This window comes from Heterodontus francisci, chromosome 1, assembly GCF_036365525.1.
Source record: "Heterodontus francisci isolate sHetFra1 chromosome 1, sHetFra1.hap1, whole genome shotgun sequence".
NCBI lineage: Eukaryota > Metazoa > Chordata > Chondrichthyes > Heterodontiformes > Heterodontidae > Heterodontus > Heterodontus francisci.
The window spans coordinates 107,913,693-107,935,925 of NC_090371.1; the positions used below are offsets into that span (position 1 = coordinate 107,913,693).

The 22,233-nt window shown below is 44.9% G+C and overlaps 1 protein-coding gene across 2 annotated transcripts in view; it reads left to right on the forward strand.

Annotated features, from left to right (window-relative positions):
- The window catches only part of cwc27 (CWC27 spliceosome associated cyclophilin), a 422,942-nt gene that overhangs the window by 87,256 nt on the left and 313,453 nt on the right, over positions 1–22,233 (forward strand). For both annotated transcript variants that reach the window (XM_068034150.1, XM_068034143.1), the window contains exon 9: positions 22,188–22,227. In XM_068034150.1, the coding sequence (XP_067890251.1) occupies positions 22,188–22,227 (40 nt within the window). The remainder of the gene's footprint in view (positions 1–22,187; positions 22,228–22,233) is intronic.

Here is a 22,233-nt window from a genome sequence, read left to right on the forward strand (position 1 = left end):
TGCAGGTGTCTGTCGAGGTTTCACTGTGCTCCCCTGCACACTTAATCTAGGTGAGGCATCTCTCTCACTGTTGGTTTGCCTTTTTGGGAACTTCCCTGTCCCTGCAGATTTCTGTAAAGGTTGTTGGCAGCCTTGCGAGGGCTTCTCTTTTTCCTGCCTTTAAATTGGGAAGTGTGGGATTGAATTTTCATCACATTTCAAGGTTGGCTACCCAGACAGTAGGGGATTCAATTTGGGAATCCTCCCAGCCCTCCTCTAACATGTCATCACTGTCCTTTTTGTCCCCTTCCTTCCTGATTGTCTGATAGACCTGTGCTTGTCTGTCCCCTTCCCTGTTTCAACATGTGAATGTGGCACAGCCTTAATGTTTTCCCTCGGTCTGGGTGTCAACTAAATCATTTACCTGGCTAATCCTTTTTGCCACTCTGTATGGGTCACTGAACCGGGCTTTCAGGGGTTCACCCTGAATTGGGAATAGTTCCAATGCATGATCTCCGGATTGAAATATTCCGGCCTTGGCATGTTTATCTGCCTGCCTTTTCATTGCTGTCTGGGAGGTTTTTAGATGCTCCTGAGCCACTGCACAGGCTTTCGTGAGCTGTTCGTGGAACATGGAAATGCAGTCTAACATGGAAGACTCATTCCTAAGTCCCTGAGTCCCAAAAACCTCTCCTTGATTAGTTTAAGTGGACCTCTCATCTCGTGTCCGTAAACGAATTCAAAGGAACTAAAGCCGGTGGACTCATTGGGTGAGTCCCTAGTAGCAAACAGGAGAAATCTCAGCCCTTTGTCCCAGTCATGGGGGTACTTGTAGCAGTATGCCCTGATCATTGTCTTTAGGGTCAGGTGGTACTGTTCCAAAGCCCTTGTGACTGTGGGTGGTAGGTCAAGGACTTTAGCTGGGTTATGCCCATATTACCCATGACTTTTTGAAATATCCTAGACATAAAATTCGTGCCCTGATCCGACTGGATCTCAACAGGCAGCCCATATCTGGTCAAGAATTGGGCTGCCCCTCCACCACCACCGTGGCAAAGATGGTCCTTAGGGGAATAGCCTCTGGGAATCGGGTAGCCACATCCATAATGGTGAGAAGGTACTGTTAAACTGGGCTCAGTGTTGGGACCCTTGCTGTTTGTGGTATATGTTAATGATTTGGACTTAAATGTGGGAGGCATGATTGGAAAATTTCCTGATATCTCAAAAATTGCCCGTATGGTTGATAGTAAAGAGGATAGCTGTAGACTCCAGAATTATATCAATGGTTTGGCTGAGTGGGTAGAAAAGTGGCAAATGGAATTCAGTCCAGAGAAGTGTGAAGTAATGCATTTGGGGAGGGAATACACAATAAACGGGAGGATACTGAGAGGGGTAGAAGAAGTGAGAGACCTTGGAGTGCATGTCCACAGGTCCCTGAAGGTGGCAGGACAGATAGAGTGGTGAAGAAGGCATATGGAATGCTTTCCTTTATTAGTCGAGGTATAGAAAGCAAAAGCAGGGATGTAATGCTGGAACTGTATGAAATGCTGGTTAGGCCACAGCTGGAGTATTGCGTACAGTTCTGGTCACCACATTACAGGAAGGACATAATTGCTGTGGAGATAGTACAGAGGAGGTTTATAAGAATGTTGCCAGGGCTTGAAAGTTGCAGCTATGAGGAAAGATTGGATAGGCTAGGGTTGTTTTCCTTGGAACAGAGGCGGCTGAGGGATGACTTAATTGAGGTGTACAAAATTATGAGGGGCCCAAATAGAATAGAAAGGAAGGACCTGTTTCCCCTGGCGGGAGGTCAGTTACCAGAGGGCACAGATTTAAGGTGATTGGTGGAAGGATTAGAGGGGACATGAGGAAAATCTTTTTCACCCAGAGGGTGGTGGCTGTCTGGAACACACTGCCAGGAACGGCGGTGGAGGCAGAAACCCTCAACCCATTTAAAAGGTCCTGGACGTGCACCTGAAGTGCTGTAACCTGCAAGGCTATGGACCAGGTGCTAGAAGGTGGGATTAGATTGGGCAGCGATATTTTTCGGCCGGCGCAGACACAATGGGCTGAATGGTCTCCTTCTGTGCCGTAATTTTTCTATGGTTTTAACCCCTTTTGTTTTTAGCAGGGGTCCTACACAATCCACCAGCACTCTGCGGCAGGGCTCCCCAAAAGCTGGTATGAGAATTGGAGGTGCAGGTTTTATTGCAGGTTGGGGCTTCCCTCACAACCTGGCACATGTGGCAAGTTTTACAGAATTCCACCACATCTTTGTGGAGTTTTGGCCAGTCAAAATGCTGTCTTATGCTGGCTTGGATTTTTCGCACACGACCATTGGAAGTTCGTGGGCTATTCTCAGGATTTCCTTATGGTACCTCAGCAACACCACTACCTGGTGAACCACTGTCCACTTTGCATCCACAGGTCTGTGAGGAGATCTCCGCTTCCTCATCAGCAACTCATTCTTTAAATAGTCGCTGCTTCACCTTTGGTTTGGGCAGTCTGTGCTCGCTTTTTTAATACTGGGTTGGCTTTCTGAGCCTCAACCAAGGAAGTTCTGTTTAACCCATCCTTTGGGTCCCCTAACTTCCCAAAAAAGGTTTCAGATAATCAGATAGTAGGGTCATCTGTCTACAGTGCCAGTTCAGCCTCCTCTGATGGAGCTTGTTTTGCCATGGACCGAGTCACCACACAGTCAAGGAAAATGCCGAGGGCCTTCTCCTGCAACTGCTCTGACTCACTGCCCTCTTTCGTTCCTTCTAAAACCAGTGGGGAAGCTACCACCTTTGTCCCCACCAGATCATTGCAAAGGAGCAAGTCAAACCCGTCCACAGGGAGGCGAGGGACAATCCCCACAGTTACTGGTCTTGAAGCAAGGTTGCGCTCCTGGTGCACCCAGTATAAAGGTATGGACATGTACCGCCTTCCAATATCATTCACTAACACCCTAGCATTCACTGTACTCTTTGGGGGAAAGGTCTTGCTCTTCCCAGCAGCAGGGGTTGGGTGGCCCCTGCATCCCTAAATATGATTATGGGCTTGCTTGCCTCACTTGAGGGGTATGGGGACACTTTTCCTTGGGACACAAAATCCTGGTAACCCTCAGGGATTTTGCTAAATTTTTCCGCACTCACGGCGGTAGGTTTACTGCGTCTCACTGCTGCAGTTAAAGTCACAGCCTACTCTGCTGTGCTTTCCATCAGGGCCCCTTGCCCTGCACTGGTCGGGTGTGCCCTGATTAATCCTACAGGTTTTCCCCGTAACTTCCAATAGTCATCTCGAAGGTGACCTGCCTTGTTACAATGGAAACACACAGGTCTTCGTGTGTCGCTCCTGCTGTCAGCACCATCCTTTTTAGCCAGAGGAGGGCCCCCTGTGTGTCCAGCTTTCCCTTCTTGCCCATAGCTGTTCAGGACCTATTGCCCTCCCACCTTTTATCCTTTTCAGGTTAGTGGGGGTGACTAGGGATAGGTTTCCCTTGGGGTAAGGGCTTGTGTACAGGCGTAAATTCATCGGCCAGTATTGCGGCCTGCCTGGCTCTTGGAACCTTTTGTTTCTCTATATGGGTTTTAATGGGAAGGGGGACTGAGTTTTTGAACTCCTCGAGAAGGATCACATCTCTGAGGTTTCATATGTGGGCTGTAACTTGAGTGCCCACATCCACTGGTCAAAAGCAAGCTACTTAACTCTTTCAAACTGTGGAGTTTGCAAGTTCTCCCTGTGACTGCGTGGGTTTCGCCGGGTGCTCCGGTTTCCTCCCACAGCCAAAGACTTGCAGGTGATAGGTAAATTGGTCATTGTAAATTGCCCCTAGTGTAAGTAGGTGGTAGGGAATAAGGGATTACTGTAGGGTTAGTGTAAATGGGTGTTTGTTGGTCGGCACAGACTCGGTGCGCCGAAGGGCCTGTTTCAGTGCTGCATCTCTAAATAAAAATAAATAAATAAATAAAATCGAGGTAAGTTGGTTCAGGTTGCTTTCAGAGGGTTCGGAATTTCTGGCGGTGCGCCGCCAGTACTAGTTCATATGCGTCCAGGGTAGCATTTATAGTGATCTCATAGTCTGATGAACTCTTATCTGGCAACAGTGAATAAATCTCATGGACTTTTGCTGTTAGTTTGCGTTGCAGTAATGGAGTCTAGCTGTCTGCTGGCCATTTCAGTTATCTTGCAAGCTTTTCAAAAGTGACGAAAAATGCTTCCACATCCCCCTCAATGAACTTTGGAATCAACTGGGAGAACTTTAAGAGCTCAGCACTCGGCCCTGAGCTAGGGGTAGCTCCCTCACTAGCCGTGCCTTCACTGGGTGTCTTGGGTCTCCTCCTGGTTAGTTCGAGCCACCTTAGCTCCCTTATCCTTCTGGAAAGGTTGCTCTTTTTCCCTTTCCTCTCTTTCTTTTTCCCTTCCATGACACTCTCTCTGCTCTTTCTCTCACTGGAAAGTTCTCTCTTTTTCTTGGGATTCTAATTCCAGTCTCCACTGTTCCAGTTGTATTTTAGCTAACATTACCCTGTCTGTTTCTGACTCTAAACCTGTCTCCTGTTCTTCAGTTTCAAGTGCAAAATGGTTTGCCACAAGTTTTAGGATTTCAGGTTTCGTAGCCTTTTGACGGATAGTAATCCCTAACTGCCCAGCTAGAACTATAGAAAAGTTATGGTACAGAAGGAGGCCATTCAGCCCACTGTGTCTGCGCCAGCTAAAAAAAAAGTAGCCGCCCAATCTAATCCCACCTTCCAGCACCTGGTCCGTAACCTTGTAGGTTACAGCACTTCATGTGCATGTCCAGGTACCTTTTAAATGAGTTGAGGAACTTTGTTGAGCTACTTTCCTCAACTCTTCAATAGATAGGGCATTTAACCTATCCCATGTTACTTCACTCGGGCTTAGGAAGGTGCTACCTCAAATGTGGACATGTTCGTACTATAGCAGTGAAAAACTGTATTGAAGTCTTTAAATTTTTTGCTCAGGGTGAATTTGATTTCCAACCTCCAATTTCTTATTTGTCGTTGGGTTACGATCACCGACGAGAGCCCCCAAATTTCTGTTACGATCAGGTGAGGAGGGGTCACAAGGCTCCCCCTCTTATCCTTCCTCTTATTTGACTGCACCAGGGTTTATTCCCTTTTAAGCAGTGGATGTGCTTACCACTTCAATGAGTGTTCTACCTTTTTCCTTTGTTGTGATCGTAAAAGAAGAAATCGGACAGGTTTTCTTGAGTTTTTAAACAAGAAAGAGGAGAGTTTATTGTACTTAACAATATAAACCCGATCTAAAAAAAAAATTAGGCAACACGCACTCACAAGGGAATCACACACACACGCAAATAGATTACAGAGGGATGAGGTCTAAAGGTGTGCAAAGGAAACTTGACCCCAGTCCGAAAGCCGGAGCCAGAAGCCCGACATGACTCGGATCCCGTCGGAGTCGGGTTGGGTAGCAGGGCTTTACATCAGTACGTGGGTAAAGGCCTGCTACCCAACCCGACCCCACCGGGTCCCAACGACATGTGTTGGGTTGGTGCCGGGTCGGGTCGGACTTCCGGGTCTGGCATTCGGGCTTGGTTGGGTTTCCTTTGCACACTTTTAATGAGGGTTAGTTTTTTTTTATTCGTTCATGAGGTGTGGGCGACACTGGCTTGGCCAGCATTTATTGCCTATCTCTAATTGTGCTTAAGAAGCTGGTGGTGAGCTGCCTCCTTGAACCGCTGCAGTCCATGTGGGGTGGGTATACCCACAGTGCTGTTAGGAAGGGAGCTTCAGGATTTTGACCTAGCGACCATGAAGGAACGGCGGTATAGTTCCAAGTCATGATGGTGTGTGGCTTGGAGGGGAGCTTGCAGGTGGTGGTGTTCCCATGCATCTGCTGTCCTTGTCCTTCTAGTTGGTAAAGGCTGCGTGTTTGAAAGATGTTTGGATTAGGGTCCAGAACAAATAAAAATTAATATACAGTCTGTGGGGTTGGATGATTCTGTTGTTTTCCGGCTGAAATTGTGTTGTTGACGTCTTTGGCTGTTAAATGTACAGTTTGTGGCTGGCCTACCAGAGCCAGGCTTTTCTTGCAGGCAGAATTCTAGGTGGCTTTCTTCCCCTGGTGGCTTTGTCTTGGATCCAGCAACCAGCAGCTAGGCATTGCATTCCCCCCCACCAAGCCTTCTGGAGAGAGATAGAGAGATCTGGCTTCTGCCCAGAATCAGTCACTGGTTTATCTGCTTTGTCCAAGGGAAAACTCCCAATTTTCACAGAGGTGGACAGATGGTCACATAACTGTCTGAGTGTATTGTCTGGAACCTTCTATTGAGATTCAAGTTTAGGAATTTCAGTCCCTTAGGCCTCAGTATGTTAGCATCTACACCTGGAAGTGTTGGCCCTTTTAAGGTTGATGTGCCATGATGGTTTTGAATGCTCTGTTAATGAACACAGTCTCATGTGGTTCATTCAGTAGAGCAAACCATTGTCTTCGGTACAGGCTGATCAGATATGTGTCTCCTCTTTGATGCCTTGGAATGTGTCGGGTATTAAAATGCAAATTGTAGTGACCATCTTGGCTGGCAGCTTTTTAAAAAAAGTTAACTAGAATTCCCGCACTTTTGGTTTCATTAAAAGTTTAATGTAGGTTTCCAATCGATGAATTAAAAAATTCCCCCTTTGGCATACCAAGTTTTCTTGACAATATAAATTGTAAATAGTTGAGGCCCCAGTACTGATCCCTGTGGTACTCCACTAATTACAGCTTGCCCACCTGAAAAAGACTAATTTATTCCTACTCTCCGCTTCCTGTTAGCTAACCAGTCCTCTATCCATGCTAATATTACCCCTATACCATGTGCTCTTATCTTGTGTAATAACCTTTGATATGGCACCTTATCAAATGCCTTTTGGAAATTCAAGCTACACCACATCTACAGGTTCCCCTTTATCCACCTTGCTTGTTACTTCCTTGAAGCACTCTAATAAATTAACCACGATTTCCCTTTCACAAAACCATATTGACTCTGTCTGATCCCATGATGATTTTCTAAGAGTCCTGCTATTACCCCCTTAATAATGGATTCCAGTAATTTGCCTGTGACAGATGTTAGGCTAACTGGCCTATAGTTTCCTGCTTTCTGTCTCCTTCCTTTCTTGAATAAAGGTGTTACATTTGCTACTTTCCAATCCACTGGCACCCTTTCAGAATCTAAGGAATTTTGGAAGATTATAACCAAAGCCTCTACTATCTCTGCAGCCACTTCTTTTAAGACCCCAGGATGTAGGCCATCTGATCCTGGGGACGTGTCAGTCTTTAAATCTAATAGTTTTCCCAGCACCTTTTCCCTGATGATGGTGATTGTTTAAATTCCTCCCTCCCTTTCACCTCTTGGTTTTCAAGTGTCTTTTGGAAGTTTTCTAAGTCTTCCACAGTGAAAACGGACACAAAGTACCTGTTCAATGCCTCTGCCATTTCCTTGTTTTCCATTATCAATTCTCCAGACTCACTCTCTAGAGGACCAACAATAGCTTTAGTTACTCTTTTCCTATTTAAATACTTGTAGAAACTCTTACTAACTTGTTATATTACTAGCCAGCTTTCTCTCATACTTTACTTTCTTCCTCTTAATTTTTTGTCATTCTTTGCTGGTTTTTAAAAGCTGTCCAATCTTCTGACCTACCACTAATCTTGGCAGGTTTGTACAGTGTTTCTTTTAATTTGATACTATTCTTAACTTCCTTATTTAGCCACGGATGATGCATCCTTCTCAAAGAATCTTTCTTTCTCACTGGGATAAATCTTTGCTGAGAGTTATTAAATAGCTCCTTAAATATCTGTCACTGCATCTCTACTGTCCTACCTTTTAACTTTGTTTCCCAGTTTACTTCATACCCTTAACTTTTTATTTAGGTTTAAAACACTAGTCTTAGATCCACATCTCTCCCCTTCAAACTAAATGCGAAATTCTATCATGTTATGATTGCTGTCGCCTAGAGGCTCCTTTGCCATGAGGTTATTGATTAATCCTGTCTCATTGTACATTACCAGATCTAGAACAGCCTGTTCCCTAGTTGGCTCTAGAACGCACTGCTCTAAGAAATTGTCCCGAATACACTATTTTCTAGGCTACCTTTGCCAATCTGATTTGCCCAATCTACATGTAGACTAATGTCACCTAATGACTATTGCTGTACCTTTCTTACACATCCCGTTTATTTCTTCCTGTATACTTTGTCCTACAGTGCAGCTACTGTTAGGGGGCCTATAAACTACTCCCACAAGTGCCCTCTTAACTTTCCTATTTCTTATCTCTACCTAAACTGATTCTTCATCTTGCTCTTCGGAGCTAAGGTCATCTCTCGCTCCAGTAGTAATGACATTCTTAAATAACAAAGCTGTCCCACCACCTTTTCCTAGCTTCCTGTCTTTTTGAAATGTTGAATATCTTTTAATATTGTTACAACCAAGACGGGAGGAGTGCACTGTTTATTCTTTCCACAGGTCACAACATATATTAAATTTTTTTCCCCACTTACTGATACGGTCAATCATAGACTCTATTTTTATCCCAGAATAAAACACACCACCCAGGTTCCTTTATGAACAACAAAATCATCAGTTTATTATAAAACAAGTCATAACCAGTCATGAAGCAAAGCATAAACACACAGATTGAAATATTAAAGTACTCTTTTCACCTTAGCCCCACACAGACAGACAGACACACACACACACCCCCATACACCGGTTAACTGGAAAAATAAAAATATTTACTCTTTAGAGCTCTAGTACAAAAAACCCAGAAAAGAATATGTTGGCTGAATACTTGCTAATTCTTGAAGAAAAGGAGATGATATGAAAAGAAGTCAGAAGTCCTTTTTGGTTTGGCGTATGGACAGCTATCACTGGGAACTTCCTAGAACAGTTCTTGTCAGGCGACGTTGAAGATCAGTTTGGGCAGGCTGTCCAGGGAAATTGCAGTATCAGGAGTTTTCAGGTAGTTTCTTACACTTACTTCTCAGCTTCTCAAGAGGTGAATAACTAGCATGCTTTTTCAAAGAGCTGGAACAGACTGAGGTGGGTGTTGCTCTCTTGGCACATTTTCTCCAACTGTTTTTTCAAACCATTGTCCATGCCTAACTCACTGTCCAAAGGAAATCATAAACAATATCACATGAGTCAAGCCTCCTGACCTCTATAAATCTTGACCTGTCACTTTTCTGTAAACATCTTCCCCAAGTCAAAAACATCCCTGCTGGGTAATTATTTGAAGACAGGTGCCTTATAGTACTGTTTACAGTCCTGACCTCTCAGTGACCCTTGTAAAATAAAAAAAAATTAATGGACTCCTTTTCAGTTTTGAACCACAAATCTTCACAATTTAACAAAAAAACTGAAGCACTTGTAACAATATTCAGGTCCCAGCCTTGGTCGACTTGCAACCATCTCTCTGCAATGGCTATCAAATCATACATATTTATTTCTATTTGTGCTAACAATTCACTCATTTTGTTACACATGCTGCGCACATTCAGATACAGAGCCTTTAACTCTGTCTTTTTTAACCATTTCTGCAATCTTTGGCCTTATCTTGTGGTGCAGTCTTACGTTTGTACGCTCTGGTCCTTCCTGCCACACTCTTGTTATCATTACCTAAATTGCTACACTGCTCTATTACCTCGTTGTTTCCCTTTTGATTTACCACATCTCTCACATGATCTTTTCACTAGTTAGTTTAAAGCCCGCTCTACCTCCCGAGTTATATGACTTGCCAGAACACTGGTCTCAGCAGGGTCCAGGTGAAGACCGTCCCAACGATACAGCTCCCACTTTCCCCGTACTGGTGCGAGTGCCCCATGAATCGAAACTGATTTCTACCACACCACCTTTGAGCCATGCCTTAACTTTTCTAATCTTATTTGCCCTATGCCAATTTGCTCGTGGCTCAGGTAATAATCCAGAGATTATTACCTTTGAATTTCTGATTTTCAATTAAGCCCCTAGCTGCTCATACTCCCTGTGCAGAACCTCTTCCCTAGTTCTATCTATGTAGTTGATTCCCACATGAACCATGACAGCTGAATCCTCCCACTCCCACTGCAAGTTCCAATCCAGCCTTGAGCAGATGTCTCGAACCGAGGCAATAGGCAGACAACAGAGCCTTCTGAACTCTCATTCTTGACCGCTGAGAACTGTGTCTATCCCCCGACTATACTATCGCCTACTACCGCTACATTCCTATTTACTCACCCCGCTTAAATAGCTTCCTGTACCACGTGCCCCATGGTCAGTTTGCTCATCCACCTTGCAGCCCTCGTTCTCATTCATAGAAGCTGAAAGAATCTCGAACCTATTGGACAGTTGCAAGGGCTGACGCTCTCCACTTCTGCCTTCTCGATTCCCTTACCTGCCTCGTTCGCAGTCAGTACCCCTCCCTCCCCCGTGCCTGACAACTGACCAAATCAGAAGGCACTATCCTATGGGGTGTGACTGCCTTTTGGAACAGAGTGTTCAGGTAACTTTCCTCCTCCTAGATGCATTGCAGTGTCTGTAGCTCGACCTCCAGCTTATCTGCTGTGAGCCGAAGCTCCTCGAGCCATAGACACTGCAAACGTTGTTGCCGTGGATCGCATTGGTGTCCACGAGCTCTCCCATACAGCAGCTGCAATATGTCACCTGCCTTGCCATCCTGATTGTGTTTTAATTAACTAATTAATTATTTTCTTTGTTAAGTTTTAATTAATGCCCCTCCCCACCAGCACTTACTGTACTAATTTAAACCTTGAGTGTTGCTGAAAATAGAGACATGTTGTCGAAGCATTTCGTCTTGCACTCATCGGGACAATCCACAAGAATACCAATCTAAGGGGAAACAACAACTTTATACTGTATGAGAAGAGAGTGCTGATTGGTTAGCAAGTGAACTCTTGATGGGTAGAGACATTGCCATGGAGAATGCACCAGTTTACGGTGATGACAGTTAACTGCCAAGCTTTGTTTGAAATTTAAACCAGGCAGCTTGACTCTGATTGGTCAAGGCATTGCCCTGAAGAATTAACCAGCGAATGGCTGTCATTTATTTTGTTTAGCTGAAATCAGAGCAGTGTTTCCATCTGCAAAGAACAGGGCCCTGTGTATTAATATATGTAGCCTCCAGTACGCGCATATGCGCCACACTGCGAGCCCGACTGACAATCTTAAATTGGTTGTCAGTGTAATTCGTAGCACACTGAGGATTATTTAGCAAATGTCCAATTGCGGAATCACATCTAATATTGGACGCTGTTTTGAGTTTTGTGAGCACAGGCTGGTTGGGTACGGCCTGTACCTTGTCCGTTGCGAACAGCAGAAGGGACATGTTTTTTTAAAATATATTCGTTCATGGGATATGGGCATCGCTGACTACGCCAGCATTTATTGCCCATCCCTAATTGCCCTTGAGAAGGCGGTGGTGAGCTGCCTTTTTATACAGCTGCAGTCCATGTGGAGTAGGTACACCAACAGTGCTGTTAGGAAGGGAGTTCCAGGATTTTGTCCCAGCGACAGTGAAGGAACGATGATATAGTTCCAAGTCAGGATGGTGTGTGGCTTGAGGGAACTTGGAGGTGGTGGTATTCCCATGCATCTATTGCCCTTGTCCTAGGTGGTAGAGGCCGCGGGTTTGGAAGGTGTTGTCGAAGGAGCCTTGGTGAGTTGCTGCAGTGCATCTTGTAGATGGTACACACTGCTGCCACTGTGCATCGGTGATGCAGGGAGCGAATGGTTGTGGATGGTGTGCCAATCAAGCCAATGTTGTTTAATACGATGCACCAGTCTTTTTCTTTTAGAGATACAGCACTGAAACAGGCCCTTCGGCCCACCGAGTCTGTGCTGACCATCAACCACCCATCAACTACTAATCCTACACTAATCCCATATTCCTACCACATCCCCACCTGTCCCTATATTTCCCTACCATCTACCTATACTAGGGGCAATTTATAATAGCCAATTTACCTATCAACCTGCAAGTCTTTGGCATGTGGGAGGAAACTGGAGCACCCGTAGGAAACCCACGCAGACACAGGGAGAACTTGCAAACTCCACACAGGCAGTACCCAGAATTGAACCTGGGTCGCTGGAGCTGTGAGGCTGCGGTGCTAACCACTGCGCCACTGTGCTGCCCTTTGGGACATACGGTCTATATACCTAGCATCACATTACTCATTTGTGTGATAGGCAGGACATCTTTTTGGCTTGATGGGAGCATCCTTTTAGTGGCGAACACCACACGTGTTGCTACTGCATAGTAGCAGTGTGAAACAGCTATCTTCACCTGTTGCTCAAATTTTTGGGATACATTACTTTTGCAGGGTAATTTGAGGTAGACTGGGCAATGTTCAGAGCCGGAAATAATGGCATTAGGCCTGTTCATAAGTACAGGTGTTGCTATGGGTACCCGCAAGGGTCCTAGCTATGCCTGTCTCTTGTGGGATATGTTGAACGTTCCTTGTTCCAGTCCTACTCAGGCCCCCCTTCCCAACTCTTTTTCTGGTACTTTGATGATTGTATTGGTGCTGCTTCCTGCTCTCACCCTGAAGTGGAAAACCTCATCAACTTTGCTTTCAATTTCCACCCTTCTTTCACCTTCACATGATCTATCTCTGACACTTGTCTTCCCTTCCTCGACTTTTCTGTCTTCATCTCGGGATTGGCTATCCACTAGTATTTTTTAATAAGCCCTCCAACTCCCACGGCTACTTTGACTACACTCCTCATACCCAGCCTCCTGTAGGATTCCATTCCATTCTCCTGGTTTCTCCCTCTCCGACACATCTGTTCCAATGATGCAACCTTCCACAACAGTGTCTCTGATATGTCTTCCTTTTTCCTCAACTGAGGATTCCCCAGCACTGTGGTTGACAGGGCTCTCGACTGCGTCTGACCCATTTCCCGTATTTCTGCCCTCATCCCTTCCCCTCCCTTCCAGAATTGTGACAGGATTCCCCTTGTCCTCACTTTCCACCCCACCAGCCTCCACATCCAAAGGATCATCCTCCGCTATTTCTGCCACCTCCAGCGTGATGCCACCACTAAACACATTTTCCTCTCCCCTCCCCTGCCAGCATTCAGAAGGGATCGTGCACTCCGCGAAACCCTGGTCCGCTCCTCCATCACCCCGACTGCTCTTCCCTTTCCCACCGCACCTTCCCATGCTATCGCAGGAGATGTAATACTTGCCCTTTTACCTCCTCTCTCCTCGCCATCCAGGACCCCAAACACTCCTTCCGGGTAAGGCAGCGATTTAATTGTACTACTTTTGATTTAGTATACTGTATTCACTGCTCACAGTTTGGTCTCCTCTACATTGGGGACACCAAATGCAAATTGGGTGACCGCTTTGCAAACCACCTCTGCTTGGTCCGCAAGCATGATCCCGAGCTTCCAGTTGCTTGCAATTTTAATTCTCCACCTTGTTCCCATGCCTACATTTCTGTCCTCGGCCTGCTGCAGTGTTCCAGTGAACATCAACGCAAGCTCGAGAAACAGCACCTCATGTTCCAATTAGACAATCTACAGCCTTCTAGACTCAATATTGGGTTCAAATATTTCTGACCATGAGCCCCATTATTTTTTGTGTTTTTTTTGTTTAATTTATATTTTTAAAATTATATTTATTTTTTAACCATGTGCTAGTCTTAAACTTATTTTTCATGTTTTTGCTTTCATACAGACCTGTTCATTATTCTGCCATTAGCATTCTCTCTGGACTCATGCTTTGTCTTCGTTACAACTATTTAGCACTCCATTTGCATTCTGTTCCATGGCATCTGTCATTTAATCTCTCCCCGCTCCGTCCTATCACAGTCCTTCCTTCTTGTTCTACTTCCCCCCCGTCCCCCCTCTCACTTGCTCAAAGACTGTTACATTTCTAACTTTTGCCAGTTCTGATGAAGGGTCACAGACTTGAAACGTTAACTCTGTTTCTCTCTCCACAGATGCTGCCAGACCTGCTGAGTATTTCTTGCACTTTCAGTTCTCATTTCAGCACATCATGCCAGTCTTTCTGGTACCCTATCAATTGTCATGATGCCTTTATACTGTGCCAGTCCTCAATTCTCCCTCTTTTCCACCCAGATCATCGGGTGTCAGGCTTCCTGATTTGGGGACAAAGGTTATCCCGAGTATATGTAGCTCATAATATCTGTGAAGAACTCGAGTACAGATGCAATGGAGGGCTATAATCGGAGCTACACCTTTACCAGAGCTTTGACCAAGCAAACCATTGGCATGCTGAATCATAAGTGGTGCTGTTTGGATAGGTCTGGAGCTGTTCTGAGATCGTCTCCAGATTTGCTGTATTTTGCTGTGCACTCTGTAACTTTGCCCTGCAAAGGGGGCAGTAATCCTGTCAGTTGCCAGATCTGTACACCAAATCTGTACACCAACAGATGAATGCTTTGATTATATCATACCTGGTGCCCGCTGCACCAATAGTCTCTCCTCTATCAGACTCAGTCCTTCCACTCTCCAGATGGATACCCTCAACTTAAGAAGCATCCATCTTGATTTTTAACACATCACAATGCATTTTCAACAAACACCAATTCAAAGAAAGTCTGTACAACAAGAATTTGGTGCAAAATAGTGATTTTAAGTTGCTATCAAAAAAATTTGAAAACTAATTGTGACTTTTGTGCAGACCCCTAGTACCTTATGTGCTCAACATGGGAGATAGAAAGCTGCTTATCATCCACTGCGGGTACTTGAGGTAAACAGTCTTGAGCATCTCTGGCCTGACAGGGCCCAGTTACAGATTGTAGCATCTTGATTAAGGTTGTGATAATCTAGCAGAGGTGGCTTTCAAGCACGAAGTCAGGCACTGGTTGAGCGACTAGCAGGGGAACAGGCATGCTATCATCCTGAGAGAGGACAGCATATGTCGCTTCCGTAGAGTCACTGCTATTCACACTGTGCCTTAGCACTCCCACTGCACTGCGCGAGTAGAGTGATATTATGGTTTGGAAGCCCATATCCTTGCTTTCCTTCACACTTAGCATGGAGGAGATGTCAGGACACAGAACCTGAGCGGTAGCCTGAACTTCCATTAGAGCCCCATAACTGATGGATCCAATCTGCTGTGCTTAGAGATGACCACATGTTCCATGGCTGATTGCAGTGAGTTGATGACCTGACACAAGTTTTAAGTGGACTCCTCCATACTGTATTTAGGCTCCCTGGCAAGCAGTCCAATGCATTGAACAGTTGTTGGTCATGTTTTATAGGCTGGGCCCTGGAGACCTTTAGCTGTGCCCTCTACAGCAGGGCTAAGACTTTTGGGTCATCTTGTTCGTAATGTATTTTTGTTCTGGTATAGGACAGGACGGTAGCATGGTGGTAATGTTACTGGACTAGTAATCCAGAGGACTGATGCTTTGTAGACATGACTTCAAATCCTACTGTTACGACCAGGTGAGAAAGGGGTCTAGGTTTCCTTCTCAGCCTTCACCTGGTCTTACCGTAACAGGGTTTAATTTTAAACACTAAAATGAAAGCAAAATACTGCGGATGCTGGAAATCTGAAATAAACCTGGACCATGACCCCACCACCGAACATCAAGCTACTGTCCACAGGACTGTCACTGACCTCATCTCCTCTGGAGATATTCCCTCTACAGCTTCCAACCTCATAGTCGCACAAACCCGGACAGCCCGATTCTACCTCCTTCCCAAAATCCACAAACAGGACTGTCCCAGCAGACCCATTGTGTCAGCCTGCTCCTGCCCCCAGAACTTATTTCTTCCTATCTCGACTCTATCTTTTCTCCGCTGGTCCAGTCTCTTCCCACGTACATCCGTGACTCTTCTGACGCCCTACGTCATTTTGACAATTTCCAGTTTCCTGGCCCTAACCGCCTCCTCTTCACTATGGACGACCAATCTCTCTACATCTCCATCCCCCACCAGGACGGTTTGAGGGCTCTCCGCTTCTTGCTTGAACAGAGGCCCAACCAGTCCCCATCCAGCACCACCCTCCTCCACCTGGCTGAACTTGTTCTCACATTGAACAACTTCTCCTTCAACTCCACTCACTTCCTTCAAGTAAAAGGTGTTGCAGTGGGTACCCGCATAAGTCCTAGTTATGCCTGTCTTTTTGTGGGATATGTCGAACATGCCTTGTTCCAGTCCTACTCAGGCCCCCTCCTCCATCTCTTTTTCTGGTACATTGATGACTGTATCAGTGCCATTTCCTGCTCCCGCCCCGAACTGGAAAACTTTATCAACTTTGCTTCTAATTTCCACCCTTCTCTCACCTTTTACATGGTCCATCTCTGACACTTCCCTTCCCTTCCTCGACTTCTCTATCTCCATCTCTGGTGATAGGCTGTCTACTAATATCCATTATAAGCCCACTGACTCCCACAGCTACCTCGACTACACTTCTTCACACCCTGCCTCCTGTAAGGACTCCATTCCATTCTCCCAGTTTCTCCGGCTCCGACGCATCTGCTCTGATGATGCTACCTTCCATGACAGCATTTCTGATATGTCTTCCTTTTTCCTCAACTGAGGATTCCCCCCCACTGTGGTTGACAGGGCCCTCAACTGTGTCCGGCCCATTTCCCGCACCTCTATCCCCACCCCTTCCCCTCCCTCCCAGAACCGTGACAGGGTTCCCCTTGTCCTCACTTTCCACCTCCAGCGTGATGCCACGACCGAACGCATCTTCCCCTCCCTTCCCCTGTCAGCATTCCGAAGGGATCGTTCCCTCCGTGACACCCTGGTCCACTCCTCCATTATCCCCACCACCTCGTCCCCTTCCCATGGCACCTTCCCCTGCAATCGCAGGAGGTGTAATACCTGACCATTTACCTCCTCTCTCCACTATCCCAGGCCCCAAACACTCCTTTCAGGTGAAGCAGCAATTTATTTGTACCTCTTTCAAGGTAGTATACGGTATTTGCTGCTCACAATGTGGTCTCCTCTACATTGGGGAGACCAAACGCAGACTGGGTGACCGCTTTGCGGAACACCTCCGCTCAGTCCGCAAGCAGGTCCCCGAGCTTCCGGTTGCTTGCCATTTCAACACTCCCCCCTGCTCTCATGCTCACATCTCTGTCCTGGGATTGCTGCAGTGTTCCAGTGAACATCAACGCAAGCTCGAAGAACAGCATCTCATTTACTGATTAGGCACACTACAGCCTGCCGGACTGAACCTTGAGTTCAATAATTTCAGAGCATGACGGGCCCCCCATTTTACTTTTATTTTCAGTTATTTTTTTTTCTTTTTCCTTTTTTTATATATATATATTTTTTGTGTGTTTATTTTATTTTATTTCATCTCAGTTTGTTCAGTTTGCTTACCCACTGTTTTTTTTCATGTTTGTACTTGCGGCTGTTCAACTTTCAGTCCATTAACACCCTATCTGTACTAATGCTTTGTCTTTCAACACACCATTAACATATTGTTTGCCTTTGCTCCACGACCTTCTGGTCAGCTATTCTGTGACCTTGGCCTATCTACACCTTTTCCTTTGCTATCTCTTGCCCCACCTCCGCTTTACTTGCTTATAACCTTTTACATTTCTAATATTTGCAAGTTCTGAAGAAGGGTCACTGACCTGAAACGTTAACTCTGCTTTTCTCTCCACAGATGCTGCCAGACCTGCTGAGTATTTCCAGCATTTCTTGTTGTTATTAATTTTAAACACACCAGTTTTTTTAAGCTCCCCTTAGTGAATCCTTGTTCACTAACTTCCAATTATAAGGCAAAGAAACTAGCCAAACAGGTTTTCTTAGGTTTAAAGAAAAAAGGTTGAACTTTATTAATCTTAAACTCTGATTCGGTTAACGCCTACAGATACGCGATGCACCCACGCAAGCATGCATCGTGATACACACATGCACATAGAGACAGAAAAGAGCAGAAGAAATAAAATGGAAAAATTTGAGGCAATATCTGGAGATGGTTTTGGTTACTGTTCTTCGAGCTTGTTGTAGCGTCCTTGATTGTTGGTAGGTCTTGCTTTTCATTGGGGCCCAGTATTATTCTTAAATCTTGTTCGATGTAGGAAACTTTACTCTATTAAAGTTCTTTTGTCCTCAGTGGTAAAGGCTGGCTCAGGTCTGCAAATGAAATCCGACCCGAGCCCGACAGAGCCAAATCCGACCCAAGCCTGACCAGGCCGGAGTCCTTTCATATTTTCCCGCGCCCGACCCGACGTGGCCATCAGTTAACCTACCTTCCCTTTTTCACTTTGTTACTTATCTGCACAAGCTTATAAAAACTGTAACTAAACAACTTTTCTAATCCAAAAAATACAGTACCATTAGAGCCACTTACTGGAGGTGTGATAGAGTGTGTCCGACCCGACCCGAACCCGACACATGTCGTCCGGTCCCTTCGGGTTTGGGTCGGGTAGCCATGCTCTACACAGTGGGTCCAGAGGCTTGTGAGAAAGAGATGGGAGCAGATAGGAGCAAACGGTCTTTTTGAGTTTAAAAACTCTGTGGCCAGCTCATGTGACTAGCTGATCTAACCACGTCTGTTTGTGGATTCTCTTGTCTTAGCCGACCCTGGGATGTCTGTTCTTATACACAATACCTGGTGCACAAAGTCCATTGTGGGTTAAATTGGAGCAGGGAATAGCCCCTTTGTCCCTCCACACACTGTCTGTTAGTATGCAAATGTTTTTTTCCAGCCACGGCTGATCTGTTTAACAAGTCATTTCCTCGCTCCTCCAGCAACAGTTTAAAATCAATGTTCATATGACAAAATTAATATGCCTCATTCTTCGCAGGTAGTGGGGGGGGGTCTGCATGCCACTATCATGGCAGCTAGGGGAATTTAAATTCAACTAAACAGTCTGGAATAAAATGCGAGTCTCATTAATATTGATCATGAAACCACTGGATTATCATAAATCCCACCAGGTTCACTAATACCCTTCAGGGGAGGAAATCTGCCATCCTTACCTGGTCCGGCCTACATGTGACTCCAGTCCCACAGCAATGTGGTTGATTCTTAGCTGCCCTCTGAAATGGCCAAGCAAACCATCCAGTTTTAGCAAACCGCTACAAAAGTTCAAATAAGGATAAAACCGACACACCACCTGACATCGACCTAGGCACTGGAAACGACAAAGGCACGTCCTGAAGGTCCACTCACCAACATCTGGGGACTTGTGCCAAAATTGGGAGAGCCAACCCACAGACTGGTCAAGCAACTGCCTGAAGTAGTCATACTCACAGGATCATAACTTACAGCCAATGTCCCTGACTCCTCCAGCACCATTCTTGGGTATGTCCTGTCCCACTGGTAGGACAGATCCACTGGAGGTGGCAGCACAGTGGTATACAGTAGGGAGGGAGTGGCCCTCGGAGATTTCAACATTTACTGTGGACCCCATGAAGTCTCATGGCATCAGGTCAAACATGGGCAAGGAAACCTCCTGTTGATTACCAGCTACTGCCTTCCCTCAGCTGATGAATCAGTGCTCCTCCATGTTGAACACCACTTGCAAGAAGTACTGAAGGGTAGCAAGGGCACCGAATGTACTCTGGGTGGGGGACCACCAAAAGTGTCTCGGTAGCAGCACTGCTGATCAAGCTGGCTGAATCCTGAAGGATATATCTGCCAAATTGGGCCTGGGACAGGTATTGAGAGAACCAACAAGAGGGAAAAACCTACTTGCCCTTGTCCTCATGATCTAGCTGTTGCCGATGCATCTGTTCATGACAGTATTGGTAGGATTGACCACTGCACAGTCCTAGTGGAGACGAAGTCCATTCTTCATACTGAGAACACCCTTCACTGTGATAAATGGGATAGATTCACAACAGATCTAGCAGCTCAAATTTGGACATTGATGAGGCGCTGTGGGTTATCAACACCAGTAGAATTGTATTCAACCACAATTTGTAACCTCATGGCTTGGCATATCCCTCATTCTGTCATTACTATCAAGCCAGGGGACCAACATTGGTTCAATGAGGAGGGTAGGAGGGCACGCCAGGAGCAGCACCTAGCATACCTAAAAATGAGGTGCCAACCTAGTGAAGCTATAACACAAGATTATATGCATGCTAAAAAGCAGAAGCAGCATGCTGTAGACAGAGGTAGGCAATCTCACAATCAGTGGATCAGGAGTGTGATGGAATATTTTCCACTTGCTTGAATGAGTGTAGCTCCAACAACACTTGAGAAGCTTGACACCACCCAGGTCAAAGCAACCTAATTGATAGCCACCCCATCCATCACCTCAAGTATTCAATCCCTCCAGCACCAGTGCAAAGTAGCTGCAATGAGTACAACCTACAAGATGAACTACAGCAACTCACCAAGGCTTCTTTGACAGCATCTTCCAAACATGCAACCTCTACCACCTCGAAGGACAAGGGAAGCAGGCTCATGGGAACATCACTACCTTCAAGTTCCCCCCCAAGTCATGCATCATCTTGACTTGGAAAAAAATCTTCGTTTTTTTCGTTGTTGTTGGATCAAAAGCCTGGAACTGCCTACCTAATAGCACTGTGGGTGTACCAACACCACGCGGACTGCAGCGATTCAAGAATGTGGGCAATAAATGCTGTCCTTGCCAGTGATGTCCACATCCCATGAAGGAATAAAAAAAAGTTGCAATGCAGTCACTACATCTGCAGTTACAGTTTCTCCTTGACTGTACGGCCATTTGGTTTGTAATCTTTGGTCCATTCTTTTCTTCTAATATCATCCACAAGCAAAGGGTTGGCTTTCATATATTTGCTGACAACACCCAACTCTAGTTCTCTCCCTTATGCAATTAACTCCAAGGCTCGTCATTCTTTCCACTAACTGCCTCGTATCAAATCTTGGATGCATTAAAATTTGCTTTAGTTCAATTTTGACAAAAGCAAAGTTGTCCTTTCTGGTACCTAGTACTACCTACCACCTTTGGGTTTGACTCAATCAACCTCAATTGCTTCCTCAGGCTGAATCAGAGGTGCACAGCCTTGGTGTCCTTTACAACTTTATGCTGATCTTCCTACACTACACAGTTAGAGACCTTACTTTCAGTTCCATAACAGAAGAAAGCAGGGACAATACAAAAATGCGTTAAAAAAAAAAGCGAAGAGGAGAATTTGGAGGCGGAGAGATATTTTGAAGGAAGAGTGGCGATCAGTTATAAAGGTGAACAACAAAGCCTTTTTACAAATATCTCTGAAGCAATAAGATGATCAGAGAAAGTGTGGACCACTAATGATGAAGGATGCAGAATATTTACAATGGAGACCAAAGGAGGAAATGCATGATGGTATGGGAGAATAATTGTACAGTCCAAATAAACGTTAATGAAAATAAAGTATCAGTATAAAATGGGTTCATGATACATCACTGAATTTGAATGATCTGCATTGTGACTTTTGAAGTTGATAGTAATAAAACAACAAAGCAATTACCCTCAATTTTCCAAAATTTCTTTGGAAACAGAAATTGTACAGAAGACCTGGACACCCATGTTCTAAAAGGACAATGGGATAAGTCAAGTATCCTTAGACATAGAAATTAATTGTAAAGTGTGTTTCTGCACCATCGGCCTGAATTACCACCTGTGGCCTGTACTTTGTGAATTTTGCCAACTTTATTTAAAAATGCGATAAGTTTAGACCCAGATGAAAGAAGTTTCGATTTTTTTCATTGAAGTACTTGATTATTGAACTACATTTGCAGCTTTCTTGTCTTGCAAACCATGCAAATTAATTTCTACTTACCAGAGACATTTACTAAATTTATGAAGCATTCCATAAATTAAGCTGTAGTTTTATCCTGCAACATTACAAGAAATGTGCTGTGTTAAGACTTTAGGATTTATTATGCCATTAAAATGTTAAATTTGTAACTGAACTTAAACAATAAAAGATGTTGCTGCAATTATAGCTTTTAATGTTCTCCTGAAGATAATCAGACATAATAGAACATATGTTTCAGGGTCCTATTTGTTGTGGTATTTGTCTACTGAGTGAACTCAATTTATTAATGCAGGAGCTGACCCATGTGAGACATCATCATTGTTGTGTAACCTAATTGTTGGAGTAACACAAGGATTCTTTGTGTGCACTTGCGAGTTTAGTTAGCCTCACAACCATATGCCTATTCTCAGGATTAAAAATGATGCCACTGAAAATCATGTCTAGTGCATGTTTCCATTCGGGATAGAAAGCTGAACAATTTTATCACTGAATACATATCTAATATTTTGTCCTTATTGCATTCTCTCCAGTGAACCAGCAACAATGAAGACAAAAAGGGGATCTGACAAGGTATGG